The 15,377-nt window shown below is 40.7% G+C and overlaps 1 protein-coding gene across 1 annotated transcript in view; it reads right to left on the bottom strand.

The window, feature by feature from the left end:
* The window catches only part of LOC145410329 (cytotoxic granule associated RNA binding protein TIA1), a 1,031,692-nt gene that overhangs the window by 11,643 nt on the left and 1,004,672 nt on the right, over positions 1 to 15,377 (bottom strand). The window contains exons 7-10 of the mRNA XM_080280462.1: positions 13,297 to 13,477; positions 10,690 to 10,825; positions 7,592 to 7,770; positions 1,627 to 1,759 (exon numbers count right to left, since the gene is read on the bottom strand). Of these exons, the coding sequence (XP_080136588.1) occupies positions 1,627 to 1,759; positions 7,592 to 7,770; positions 10,690 to 10,825; positions 13,297 to 13,477 (629 nt within the window). The remainder of the gene's footprint in view (positions 1 to 1,626; positions 1,760 to 7,591; positions 7,771 to 10,689; positions 10,826 to 13,296; positions 13,478 to 15,377) is intronic.

Below are 15,377 nucleotides of genomic sequence, written 5' to 3' on the forward strand. Positions count from 1 at the left end.
GCTCACATAATTCCACTCAGGGATGAATGAGGCTGGTCACTCATCTTAAATGTCAGGACCAACTTGCCCAGCCCCGGGCTCTTATGCTCTTCATAGAGCAACACAGGACTGGATGATGAATGAACGAATGAAAGGTACACCTACATAGCTCCCTGTTTAATCCTTTACCCACCATGGCTGAGTTAGTTTCTGTAATGAGCTTTACTCTCACTACTGACAGATGGTCTTATTCAGCTAAGGGAAACCCATTCCAACAAAAGTTAAAATTACTTCTAATTAACCCTACAACCGTCACAGTAATCAATGATACATTATTCTGGCTACTCCAGATAATTTAGCTTTTCTGAAACTTCTAGCAGCTAAATGGTTAACCCTCCCATAGTCAGAATACTAGCAGTGTTCATTTCCAGCTAATACCTGATGATTTTATTCAGACGAGTGAGTTGTGGGAGTCTGAATGTTAATATTTCTATCATAAACTTTCTCATGGTCAGGATAACTCTAGTACTGCATTCTACTGCAGTTAATGACACACAATTTTATTCAGTCAAGTAACTCATACAGTAGAAGCCTCAGTGTTTTAACAGTTACTATTAACCTATCATGGGCAGGACAACTCTAGTACTGTATTCCAGCTAATGCCAGACAATTTTATTGTTACAATGCTGGAAGGGATTCTGCTAGGCTCATAATAGGGTGTACAGAGAATTCCAAACAAATCATCAAGTCAAATTCATGAATCCCCTCTTTCAAATTACCATACTACATTGGTTTGGGTTACTTTGTTTTGAAGCAGACTGAAAATGATCAAAATTACTGCAAGTTATTCTTGCTAGAATTTTTTCTTTACAGAGTCCTGGGCAAAATAATTTTTGGATCATATTTTCTAATCCACTAAGTCCTAGGGAAAGGATTTTACTGTACATTAAAAAAAAAAGAGGAGGGGGGAGAAGGACTCGCAAAAAAAATAATTAGCTTGCATTACAACCTTCAGTGCAAACATAATATAGCATTCCAGAAAATGCAGAGTAATGGCAGAGAAGAAGTAATGTATGCATAAAGCGCAAGCTTTATGAAAATGCATATTATACACAATATTTAAAAACAAACAGTAAAAGGTGAAACAGTAAGAGCTCAAAATGCAGCAGCAAAAAATAATAAGAACCAGACATAAAATAAAAAAACACACACACACAAAAAGCAGAGTATGGAGCAGGATACTAATGTGTGACCTGCAGCACATCAGCTGGCATGTAGGGGACTAAACCCATGTACACCAACCCAGAACCCCTCCATCACAGACAAATTTAATCCCTTCAGTAAAATGACATTTGTTTTTATCTTACTTATGCTAAGGCCAGATTTTTATTCCGTCTGGGGAGACATCCAGAAGGAAGGCATTATATACAAGCTCCATGGACTACTTTAGAAAACTGCCATCTTTTTTATTATATTCATGCCAATGCAAGACAATCTTATTGAACTAGGAAACTCTTATGGTGAAGAGGTTAAGCAAGCCAATACATCATTAACAAGGGACAAAGGCATGCTTGCTGAAAGGGACCAAAACTCCACCCAAACCAATCCAACTGCAATCCATTTCAGTTCCCCTGTCCCCCAACCTACCTGGAACTGTTGCACTGGGTAGGCCCCCACCATGGACGCTGGCTGCTGGAGTTGGGGCATCTGACCAGTGGGCAGCTGCGGTTGGGGTACACCCTGCCACGTTGGTACTCCTGCCATCCCTGCACCAGCCATCCTGCAAACAGATCCAAAATTAGACATGGATAAATGCCAGAGACAGCCCAGTTTACATATACTGTATTGTACATTTAAAAAGGATGTCATGTTTCGCTGTGTATGTATTGAAGTTGATCATGACACAATCTCTGTTTATTATACAGTAGACTGAAAGCTAAACCAAGTGCCAAAGCTAGCTAATTACTTCCCAACAGTCTGAATATGGGAATGGGCTTCATAGTCCAGTCTCTGAAGCCCAAGAGGACTGCTACGTGAGACACGTCTTAATTTGTCACCAAGTTGGTGCTGATACAGACTGTGCATACTGATGATATGCTAAAGCTGTCGACTCAAGATATGATGGCATTAGCAAGGGTGTTTTATGACACGTCAACAGGTCTTGCGGAAGACCAGGGTAGCTTGTCTTCATAAAACTCAATTTTATACAACTTTTCCCTGCTTCAGCTGGGTATCCAAATGTTGCTGATGCATGGCTCCACGGCACTCTCCCCTGCCCCCACCCCCAATGCTGTTGCTGTCATTGTTGAGACGTTGCTGCTCCTTCACTTCCTTTTACAACATCTATGTCGAATCCTTCGATGGTGCTTTCGTTCACGCCATGCTTTTTTGCCATTTCTACCAGCCTCTTTCCCTGTTCTGACTTCTTTACTATCTCATACTTCTGGACATACAGTAAGATGTGCCACCTTCTGGGTGGCTGGGGCTGATCACAAAGCACGACTATGAGTCAATGTCCTCACTCGACATTCAAACACAAGAAAAACTCTTGCTGCACAGTGCAAGCAGAACTCGGTGAGATGCAGGAAAGGACCAAGTATACAGGTCTGTGTCCAGGACAGGTACCCGTATGTAAGCCAGCCAATCATGGTGAGTCTGGTGGGATGACGTCACCACATGCAATTTTATAATCGTGTCGCCAGGCCAGCTGACACTTCCCGCATAAGCTCGAGATTTTTTCTGTGTTGATTATGACCTGTCACATTATACTGACTGTGTGAGTACCGAAATGTGTTACATAACTGCGCATTACTAAACACTGACTGTACTATGTAACAATGATAATTTCACAAACCAACAGGAAAGCGAAATTCATCCAAATTTACATACGAGAGGAAATAAGGAAATATTAATACCAAGTCACTGAATGTACCCAGATCTGGCAACAATGCAAATCACCAAAACAATATACAATCCTTTCCAACTCACACAGGCAAACCATCAATGGAACCCCTCACTTCCTGAAACTGTTTTACACAATGTTGGCGTATCTGGGAATGCCAACTAAAAATATTTTTTCTCAAGCTGCAAATATCCCTGTGAATTACTTAGAACATCAGACTTGGGATCTAGTATATGTCTGCTATACAGTAGTTTCTATCAACTGAAAACAGTAAGCTTATCATGCTAGTAACATTTTGAAATGAGTATAATGTAAAATCAGTAAATTATATTCCAAAGAAATGAAGAGATCAGGAAGTAATCAGTGACAAACTATCACATTATCATGTTATTCATTACTCTGATAAACTCAATTAAAATGATTACCAAGTATTTTGTTACTAAATACAGTACTAATAGCCTGACAATGATTAAACAAACTTGCTATTCTGCTACATGTTCAAACCAACAGATCACCCAATACACAGAAAATAAACACTGTATTAGCAAATTTAAAAAATGAGCCACAGAACTCCCATATTTCAAGCATAAAAGAGCAAATTCTATATATTAAGCACAGCTTAAAATTTCAAGAAAATGAACTACCCTTAACACATTATCTGTAACAAGCAATTCACTATGTCATCCATCCATACACATTAACCACCCAATGTAGTAAATGGTTTCCTGGTGTACAGGAAACCACTTGGCTCGTCACTCAGTGTAGAGTTACCCATAGCCAGAAGGAAGAGGAAAGAATGAAGAAAGGACACAAGGGGGAGTGTAAAGTCACCCGTAGAGGAGAGTGAAGGAAAGACAGACAGAAGAGTATGGATGGAAGTGAGGAGTAGTGCTGCTTTGGATGTCTGCCCACTCCTCTATTCCATCCTTCCTCTTCTGTCTTTCTTTCATTCACTCTTACCTCTTTCTTCTGCCTACGGGGGACTTTACACTCCCTCTTTTGTTTTTCTTTTCTTCATTCTTTCCTCTTCCTTCTGCCTATGGGTAACTCTACACTGAGGGACAAGCCCCATATGACCAAATTATGGTTCCTAGTGGTTTAGTGGGTAATTAAGGTGCTCCAATTGAATTGAGCCTGTGAAGATTTATGTCCAAGGGGTGGTTGGAGTTTAATGTTCACGCAATTCCACTCAGGGATGAGAGAGGCTGGTCACTCTTACCTTAAATGTCAGGACCAGCCTGCCTAGCACTACACTCTTCATGGAGCGACATAGGACTGGATGATGGATGGATGGATGGAATCCACCCATAGTATAAAAAGAAAGCAATGAATCAATTACAAACTCCTGGGGTCAGGCTACTCAATTCATACATTTAAGGCAGGCGTAGCCAGGTGTTTATCCTTTAGCAACATTATGTTAGCAATATACCTAAATCACCCCAGAGATCAAGACCCTAACGGACCACATCTGGTTAGAGTGGCTTGACTCACCAGGTCACCAGGCCTCTGAAAACTGTGTGAGAGCAATGACCCTCATGCACTACATCAGCACACAGCAAAAAGGCCCATCCTTAACATCCCTACATGCACCACTGAATTGTCTCAAATAGGAGTGTGTGCTCAAGTACAACGGGAGTAAGTGGCATCCTGACATCTACAAAACTAAACTGCCGTGTCAAGAATCAAGTCCAGTATTGATAGAGGGAAATCACAACAGAAAGTACTATTTTAAAAAGCACTATGCTAAATTAATGACTTCTTAACTACCATAAACTATTTCAACACATTCTTAACCAAATTAATCATTTTATCAAAATGTTACTTTTCTAAGAGCCAATCTATTGTATTTATCTATCTATGGCCAAATGCCTAATACCTGGGTGGCCACAAATGATTCACCTCCATGTCACCCAGTCCTCTGCCATCAGGGTGCCCTTTCTCTAACTCACACCACCCTCTCTCATATACCTCTCTACTCCGTCTCCCCATCTCATCCTTGGTCCTGCTTCCCCCACCCCTCTCCATCTTACTCACATACACACCCCTAGTCAGTCCCTTGTTCCCCATTCCTTCCAAATGACCAAACCATCTCAAGGTACTTCTCCTAATGCTTTCTAGCACATTCACTTATTATCTTCAGTAGATCACTAATACTGTACAAGCATCATCCACTCACTTGATGTAGTGCTACCTACTTCTTCCTTCATCTTTAGCATTCTTTTTCTGTGTCTGACCACCTCTCTTCCTATTTCTCCCAACCGTCCTGTTGCTTTTTATTACTCTTATTTCCTTTTCAGGTGACTTTACAGTGAGTGACATGCCTAATGGTGTTTTGTAAGTGAGGAAACCATTTACAACGCTGGGTGGTAACCGTATAACCAACTCATACGTGTTCCTTACATGTGAACAAGTGGGTTGGCGGAGGGTTAATGCCCCTGCCTGTAAAACAACTAACTCCAAAGTCAAACGGCCACCCCTTACGGGATTATGGCGTCTGGCTATAGATAGATATCAGTAATACTAATCACTGCACCAATGATAATATCTCAAACCCTCTATCTACTGCATTTATATCTTTATATCAATCACATCAACCACAATTTCAAATAATTCTCTCTCCAAATGACTTCAGTGAGTGACAATGTAAATGGTTTCCTATGCCCAGGAAACCATTTACAATGCTGGGTGGTAACCATATAACATCATAACACTTGGTTGGTGGTTTAGTGGGATCCAGTTGGGTGGAGTCTGTATGGGTTCCACCTGTGGGATGGCTGGGGTTTACTGTTCACATAATCTTACTCAGAGGATCATGAGGCTGGTCACTGTTCCTTAATGTTGGGACTGAGTAGCCTAGCCCATGGACCTCTACATTCATGTTTATATCAGGCAAAAAGGGATTGGTGATGATGATGATAATGACTAAAATTAGGCACTCACAAAAGCTACTCTCCACAACAACCATCTACAATTGTCTATCTATAGCCAGATACCATAATCCCTTAAGAGGTGGCTGTTTGTCTTTGAGTTAATGGTTTTATGGGGAAGGGCAATAACCTTCTGCCAACCCATTTGTTGACACATAGGGAACACATGTGGGATGGTTATATGCTTACCATCCAGCGTTGTAAATGGTTTCCTGGCTTGCAGGAAACGATTAGGCTTGTCACTCAATGTAAAGCCACCTGAAAAGGAAAGAAGAACCATAAAAAGTGACAGAAAAGATGGGAGAAAGAGGAAGAGAGGAGGGCAAACACAGAAAAAGAATGATAGAGGTGAAGCAAGAAGTAGGCAGCACTACATCAAGTGGGTGGATGATGTGCTGCCTACTTCTTTCTTTGCCTTCATCATTCTTTTCCTGTGTCTGCCCTCCTCTCTTCCTCTTTCTCCCATCATTCATGTCACTTTTTAATACTCTGCTTTCCTTTTCGGGTGGTTTCACATTGAATGACAAGCCTAATGGTTTCCCGTAAGCCAGGAAACCATTTACAGTGCTGGGTGGTAACAATATACTCAACTTACACGTGTTCCCTACATGTCAACAAGTGGGTTGGCAGAGGGTTTGTGCCCCTTCCTGTAAAGCCACTAACTCAAAGACGAATGGCCATCCCTTATGGGACTACGGTGTCTGGCTATAGACAGATACAGACAGACAGTAGTGGATGGTTGTTATGTAGGGTAGTTTTTGTGAGTGGTTAACTTTAGTCATTATCATCTACAATTGTAAGGTATGAAAAAAAACAAAAACAAAAAAAGAGACTATCTTCAAAAGCAATTTAATACACCAATCAGCTTTTAGCAAGCATATTGCTCAACTATCAACCATTCTAACAAGCATAACACTCAAACTTACCACTGAACCAACCACCTACAAGTATAAGCAAAGGCAGGCAGAAAAATAAAATAAAACACAAACCACCCCATCACCATCTTAACAAGCAAATCACTATACCATCCTCCATTCTAACAAGGAAATCATTAAAGCAACCACCATTCTAACAAGCATGTCACTAAAACTAACCATCAAACAACCTACAAGAGTACTGTACGTATGGCAGGCAGAAAAACCCATTCAAAACAAACTACCCTACAATCTTAACCCCTCAATGGCAGCCAACACTGAGCAATGCTTTACCTTAAATGCACCTGTGACACTGAATTGGCGCAATCTGTAGAAAATTGCGAAAAATTATGGGAGGGGAACGAAGGTCACTGGTATGTTTACCCGGCCCTACTCTACCACCCCAAGCATTCAGGCAGTCACTTTTTCTCTGATGTTTTTGCCCATGTGTTTCCATGCCAATGGCACATGCACAGTGAATTTTGTGAATTTTATGATATCTTCTGCAAATCATAGGATGGGTTTAAGAAGCTAAAAACACATTGCCAGGTGTGCCAGACAATTCTTTCCACATCTGTAAGAAACTGTTTTAGAACTTTGAAAAAATGGTTCTGGGGCTGGCTATGGGAGCCTGCATATTTCTGAACTCACGGCCACTGAGAGGTTAAAAAACTAATCATTAAACCAATGACACTTCTAACAGGCATGCCACTACATCAACCACATTTCTAACACGCATATCATTAAGTCTAATCAACATACCACTTACCGGTGCTACTACTGCAGGCAAAAATAACCCAATGAAAACAAACCACCTCATCATCACCATCTTCAACAATGAATAACCGCTCGTGCAAAAGAGTTCCTACCCCTGCTGGTATCCGTACTGGCCGTAAGCGAAGCCCTGCATACCAAGGAACTGCTGCCCCTGGACTTGGGCCGGGTATCCCTGAGGGTACCAATAGCCCATCTGGCCTGCGTAGTTGTAGGGGTACTGGGACCCGGGCAGCGGCTGCAAAGACAAGCATTCGGACACATCGGTCAGCGTCTGAAATGCAGAAAAGGGGAGAAAAGTCTGACACGGGCCTCTCCCCCCCTCTTCCAAGGGTCAGCAGTTAGTACAGGATGTCATGCTGCATCATAACATGAAAAGAGGTGGGTCAAAAAGATAATAATCAATGATTAAATAAATCATACCAAAGCCTCTGAAAATGCAGAAAGAAGAGAAAATTCTACTACTGCCCTCTCCTCATTAGATGGTAGAAGATGTGCTGTGTTAGAACATAGGAAAAGTAATTAGGATAAAATGGTCAAATTTGTTCCAATAAGGGAAATAAACATTTTATGTAGGCTTCTTCCCCCTCCCCCTCCTCCAAAAGTCATCAGTCAGTACAGGATGTGCTGTGTCAGAACATGGAGAAAGAAAATAGGCTTTAAAAAAGTCAAAATGAAGAGCAAAATTAGTTACATTAAAATGAATCCTAAAATACCTAAGTCACATAGTACACTGTATACAGCATCCAGTACAACAACCCAAACCAAACATAAAACAGCACAGTAAGCCCTCACTATAATTTACTAAATTGGGGGAAGCCTGATCCGACAGAGCTGATAACCAGTTAACAGTATTTATATCTAATGGTCCCCCTTCTGATGTGGGATTTCAAGCACGTTTGAAAATAAATGAGTACAAAAGCATTATATTCTTGTACCAAAAATTACAGCTATACCAATTTTACAATAACTTCACACATAATTTCACTTTTTTGCAACTTCTTTCACATACTTGTCACAGCACTTTTTCATGACTATACAGTATTACTATAGTCTATTACTGAAACCTGGCAGTTGCAATGGAAACAGGGTTACTTCAGGCCAGGCTGGAGTAAAAAGGTATGAAACACATGTATTGCAACCCCCCTTCTGCCCTCTTGCTCCCACCCTTCTCCCTCCTTCTCTCCTCCCATGTAGCAAAGTAATGCAGTGTAGAGAAAAAAAAATAACAAAATCAATAAAAAATACATCGGGGGGAGAGAGTGGAATGGAATGGAATATGAAGTTTAGGCCAAAGGCCAAGCACTGGGTCAGGGGGGGGGGAGAGAGAGAGAGAGAGAGAGAGAGAGAGAGAGAGAGAGAGAGAGAGAGAGAGAGAGAGAGAGAGAGAGAGAGAGAGAGAGAGAGAGAAACTAACATTAAAAATGAAAAGCATATTCAAACAAGGTACTGGTAACATGCTAATACATTATGGTAACTGCATAGCAATAAGCTGTACCAAGTAATGAGTACATAAAAATATAACTGTACAAAATATTCAAGACTCATTGTGTCATATTCTCCATCAAATTAAATAAACTGTTTAAAACTACTGTACAGCAATTATGCATTCCCTTTACAGCTAAAATACTGTACTGTACTGTCAATGGTTACCGTGAATTCTGCACATTAATACCTACACTGTACCACACTGTACACTGTGTTAAAATATTTCACATTCTGGAGTCAACAGCATATAAACATTAATAATTTTTAAATGAAAGAGTCAATATGCATGAATGCTACAGGCATGAATTGACTTGTATTGATTTAGTAATTCAACATCACGAATTTCAGTACTGTATATGTAATACAAAACAAAATATATTCTTGATTACTTCAACTTTTAAAAAATTTTCTAAGGTACTAATGAGGGTGTCTCTTATAAATCTGCTTCTGAACCATACTAAAGTTTTTCTCACAGCTAGTTACTTCTTCTTTCACTATTTGTCTGTCTATCTATCTACCTATCTGTATAATGTATGATGTAGCATTCTATATGGGGTGGCCCTGATAAAATTACAATAAGCATTTTTGCACAATTTGTCTGTCTGTCTATCTATCTATCTACACAACATGTGATGTAGCATTCTAAGTGGGGTGGCCCTGATAAAATTACAATAAGCATTTCTGCCTCAACACAGCAATGATCCCTCCCCCTCAGTACTCCCACTTCTCTTATGATAATCTACCCTCCCTCATATGCTTCAGCCTACCACCTTGCCTTCACTATGGATTTCATGAACCCTATCTAATGTTTAAAAAACTAAAACTATCCTGCTAACTTCTATATTTTGTTATTCCATATTACAGTATATCTCTACCTAGTTATAAAAAACTGGTTATGGTATAATGCCTTGCTTCCCCTCTCTCTCTCTCTCTCTCTCATAGCCTTCAAAGACCTCAGTCTTGTGCTTAAAATGTTTTTGTAAGCAAGGCTTCATTCATAATGAGGTACTGTCTGCCATTAAGTCCTTTACACTTCTGGGATTCCAGGCTAATGAACTTTACTTTTATTGGCAAATTCATCATTTTATAAGGTTTTGAAGATGCCTAAATGAAATACAACCTGCACCTACCAACACTAAGCTAGGCAATATATCTCTTGTCTGCCAACATTACAGTAACCTAACTGAAACTTTGTTTCAGGTATACCTGTTATATTTTGATCTGTGAGGCCTCTGGTTCCAAACATACCATACGTGAGAGAATATCGATCATGATTTGCTATAAAATCACAACATACCAGTACAGTATATACCTGGCAAGAATATCTCAGTGACCTATTATTCTCTGGATACTGTACCAACCATGACCTGACCTCTCAGTCCCAGTACCCACCAGGACTTGATCTAACCTAACCTACCAGTGCCCAGTACCCATTATTATCTGGTCTAACCTGACCTACCAATGCCCAGTACCCACCATGACCTGATTTAACTTGACCTACCAGTGCCCAGCACCCACCTTGGTCTGATCTAACCTGACCTGTTAAGGCCCAGTACCCACCATGACCTGATCTAACCTGATCTATCAGTGTCTATTACCCATAAGACCTGGCTTTCTAGTGCCTGAGTGGTTACAATGACCTGCCCTCCCAGTACCCAAGCATCAAACATGGCTTTAGATGACCTGAACTGACCTGTGTACCTACCATGACCTGAGTGGTGACGGGGGTGTTGTTAGGGTCACCAGACTCCTTCCCCCATGAGCATTTGACCGGCTGACCGTTTATCTCGGAGTTGTGAACTGAGACAATGGCATGGGTGGCTGACTCTTTGGTGGAGAATCTGAAATATGAGACAGGTTATGAGTCACACCATCAGCTGCAGCAGCAGCATCGTCATTATTCATCACCATCCTCCTCTTTAACCTCCTTCTCCTCGCCATCATCATCATCATCAACAACATTTTCCTCCTCCATTTCACTGCATTGCTCCCAACTCACACCCTCCTCTCTCATATACCTCTCCACCCCATCCCTCCATCTCATCCTCGGCCTCCCCCACCCTCTTCCCCCCTCCGCCTCACTCACATACACTCTCTTCGTCAGTCTTTCACCCTCCATCCTCTCCACATAGCCAAACCACCTCAGTGTGTTCCTCATAACGCTTCCTATCACATCCACATCCACACCACAACGCACCTTTATATCCTCATTCGTCAGCCTGTCTCTCCATGTGACTCCACAGGCTCCTCTTAAATAACTCATTTCCACTGCTCTCACTCTTGACTTGTGTCCTTCCAACAACGTCCAAGCTTCACTTCCATACGTTAGAGTTGGTATCACAATACTGTCATGTAATAACTTTTTCACTTCCATGCTCACTTCCCTGTTTCTTATCACTGCTTTCATGGAACTAGCAACCTTTCTTCCCTGCTGTACCCTTTCAAGCACTTTACCCTCCAAACCTCCATCCTTACTCATCACATTACCCAAGTACTTAAACGTACTCACTTTTTCCAATTCCTCACCATCCAACCTCGCTGTACATTCACTGACTTCACCTCTCTCAAAAACCATCACTTTACTCTTCCCTACATTCACCTTTAGATTCCGTTTCTTACAAACTCTCCCAAACTCATCCATCAAGCCTTGCAGCTCCCCTTCTTCTTCACTCAACAACACAGTATCATCTGCAAACAACAGTACAGGGAGTTTCCAAACACTATCCTCTCTCACCAGGGCCACTCCAACATCCACTACCCTACCTTGTACCTCTTTTATTACCCCATCCATGAACAGATTGAACAACCATGAAGACATGACACATCCCTGTTTCAACCCAACCTCCAAAGAGAAAAATTCACTTAGTTCACCATCCACATGCACTGCAGCCATACATCATACATACTCTTCACAGCATTCAACAACTTCCCATCTACTGCATATATTCTTAATACTTTCCACAATCCTTGTCTATCCACCCTGTCATATGCTTTCTTCAAATCCATGAAAGCCGCATACAACTTCTTTCCCTTCTCTAGAAACTTTTCCACTACAGATCTAAGAATGAATATCTGATCTACACAACCTCTTCCCTTCCTAAAGCCTCCCTGTTCTTCTCCAACTAATTCCTCTGTTCTTTCTCTAACTCTGTCAATAAGTATCCTACCATACACGTTTCCTATTATACTAAGAAGATTAATGCCCCTCTGATTACCACACACTTCTTTTTCCCTTTTCCTTTGTACAAGGGAATAATTATACCTGACTTCGAATCCTCCGGGACTCTACCTTCCTCCCAGGCCAATCTGCACATCTTCCACATCCATTCTACTACCATCTCTCCCCCATGCTTCAGCATTTCACCACACACTCCATCAATTCTTGGGGCTTTCCCCAATTTAACTTTCTTCATTGCTTCCACAACTTCTATCCTACTGATTTCTTCCTGTCTTCTCACATCCCTCCTTCTCCCAGCCATTCCCCAGCCACTTATACTCGCATTATTTCCATCCTGTATGTTCAACAATTCCTTAAAATGTTCTCTCCATCTGCTCACTTTTTCTCCCTTCTCAACTAGTAATCTACCATTTTTATCTTTCACTCCCCTGCTAACCTCACTTCCACCCTGTCTTACTCTCTTCACCTCTTTCCAGAACATTTTCTTACAGTCCCTCCACTTTACACTCAAATTCCTTCCAAATTCCTCATCCGCTCTCTTCTTACTCTCTCTTACTAATCTTTTCACCTCTCTCTTTCTTTCTACATCTAACTCTCTCTTCCGCCTCTCAACTTCTTCCACGCCCCTATTTCTCATCTATTCATTGTATGCTTTCTTCTTCTGTGCCACAGCCTGTCTCACCTCTTCAGTCCACCACGCTGTTCCTTGCACCCCCCTCCGTCTTCTCTTCCTCCCACATACCACATCACATGCTGCACATATTTCTTCCGTAAATATCCTGCACACACCTTCCACGTCCCCCATCTGCTCCAAATCATATTTGCCCAATCGTTTCCACTTCTCTCTTATACTCTGCCTTTTTCTCATCCTCTTGTAACCTTTCCACTCTCCTTGCAACTACTCCTTCCTCTCGTCTTTCCCTTCTTCTATTCCTCCATCTTACTTGTATCCTAATTCTGGCCACCACCAATAATAATAATAATAGTAATTATTATTATTATATTATTATTATTATTATTTTTATTAATATTACAGTATTATTATTATTATTATTAATTGTTATTCTTATTCTTATTGTTATTATTAATACTAAGACTAATACTAATAATCCAAACGACAACACAGCACCATACCTGACAAATGCATATCCCTTGTCCTTGAAGACCCTGATCTCATGAATTTGGCCGTAATGCGCAAAAGTTTTCTGCATCAGCTCCTCAGACAGGCCGTTGGTAATGCCTCCACAGTAGACGGTGCAGTTCGTTGGCGAGGACTGGTTATAGACATCATCGAAGGTCAGGGGCTTCTGGTTGGCTGTGGGGAAGAAGGAGACGGCTGTAATGAGTTTTCGATGTCAGGATGGGGAAGAAGAATTAGGTGTGTGTGTGTGTGTGTGTGTGTGTGTTTATAATACTGTACACCCTTTCAGTCTAAGTACACAGTTTTTCTATCATAGTGTATTTTTTCTATCAACATGAATTTCGTTCAGTTTCGGGAAGACGTATGGTTGTGATGAAAGTAGTAGTAGTAGTAGTAGTAGTAGTTGTTGTTGTTGTTGTTGTGGTGGTGGCTACAACCCCAAGCTCATCTGAACGTACCCTGTGGACTGCAGGCATTAGTGTCACTACATGAAGGCATCCCTCTCACCAATGGCATTATAAACGGGAGCAGTAACTGGCTAATCAGTCTATTGGTAGCAATGTTTTTTTTTTTTCCTGTTATTCGCCATGGACTGAAGGCTAGAGAAAACAATATAAACAAGGATTTACTCTAATACCAGCTAGTGGAGAGGGATGCCTTCACGTGGTAGCACACTGTAACTAGGCGGCTCCACTGCCATATTATATAAAACATCCCTCAGTTCCCTCCCTATTCCCCTAAATAAGGATAGTGGACTGCAGAAGGAAGACAGCTTCAGCCTGCAGTCCACTGGGTTCACGCTTCACATGAACCTGGGGCTACTAATGCTACTACTACTACTACTACTACTACTGCTACTACTACTGTATTACCTATCACAACTGAACTGCAATCCTCCATTTTCTCCTTTCAAACTTTTCAAACAATGAAAAACACATTATTTTTCACATCTCTCAAATCATTTGTCAAATCTTACAACAAAAACTTAGCTGGTATATATCTATTTTTCAACAAATAATTTCAGAGTCCTCCTAACATTTGCCTGAATCTTCCAAACATATTCAAATATTTCAGAAATTTCAAGCTCCTCGACCTGAATACAGTGTCAATGTTAGCTTAGTCTTGCTACCTCCTGACGTCATCAACCTGGAGGTCGGCCATATTCGAGGTATAAGAGCAGCGAACGAAGCTAGTGACTGAGTTCTGTTTCAATCTTGGAGCGTAGGTTAACGTCTAAAAATGATTATTTACTGCCGTATTCACGGGTATCATGAGCGCCAGGATTGAAAGAAACATTTAAAATTCTACAGGTAACGGAATATTGTTCGAACCCAAAAAAGTAAATTAATAAAAAAAAAAAAAAATGAGAGAGGAGTGTAGATGTCTACAGGTACCCATGCTTTACGTGACTGAAACAGTCTCAAGGGGGAAAAATGGTGCTATGACAAGAACGTGTGGTTTCCTACATACATGGTCAAAATCGTATTAAAAAAAAAAAAATCCTTGGGTGTAGGAAAGAAAAAAATGTGCCAGCTTCTGCTGGAAAGTACACAGTAATAAGAGTAATATGGCACTTGTGGTACACTGTATATACATAACATACTGAGATCACACACGAAAAAGAAAAAATGTATAGCACCTTCCAAAAAAGAAAATATTTCCATCAATTAGCAGTTCTATCTTTGACCTCCAAATGACATCTGGTACTGTAAGTCACGCTAACCTAACTTTGCTTTCACAGGACATTCTTGAACCCATCCAAAGACCTTCTAGTTACAAGCCTGAAAGATTTTATATATATATATATATATATATATATATATATATATATATATATATATATATATATCCCTCCAGTTCAGCAAGTCTTTCAAAAGGTGATTTGAACAGGCCAATAAAAACAAGAAATAAATGAAAAAATATATCGGAAAAAATATTGCTCTGAAGCAAGAATACATGAGAGAGAGAGAGAGAGAGAGAGAGAGAGAGAGAGAGAGAGAGAGAGAGAGAGAGAGAGAGAGAGAGAGAGAGACCCTAATCTTCGTTGAGATGCGGATTTATACGATAATATAAA

The sequence above is a fragment of the Coenobita brevimanus genome, chromosome 85 (assembly GCF_032717465.1).
Source record: "Coenobita brevimanus isolate Jiangsu-jjx chromosome 85, ASM3271746v2, whole genome shotgun sequence".
NCBI classification, from domain to species: Eukaryota; Metazoa; Arthropoda; class Malacostraca; order Decapoda; family Coenobitidae; genus Coenobita; species Coenobita brevimanus.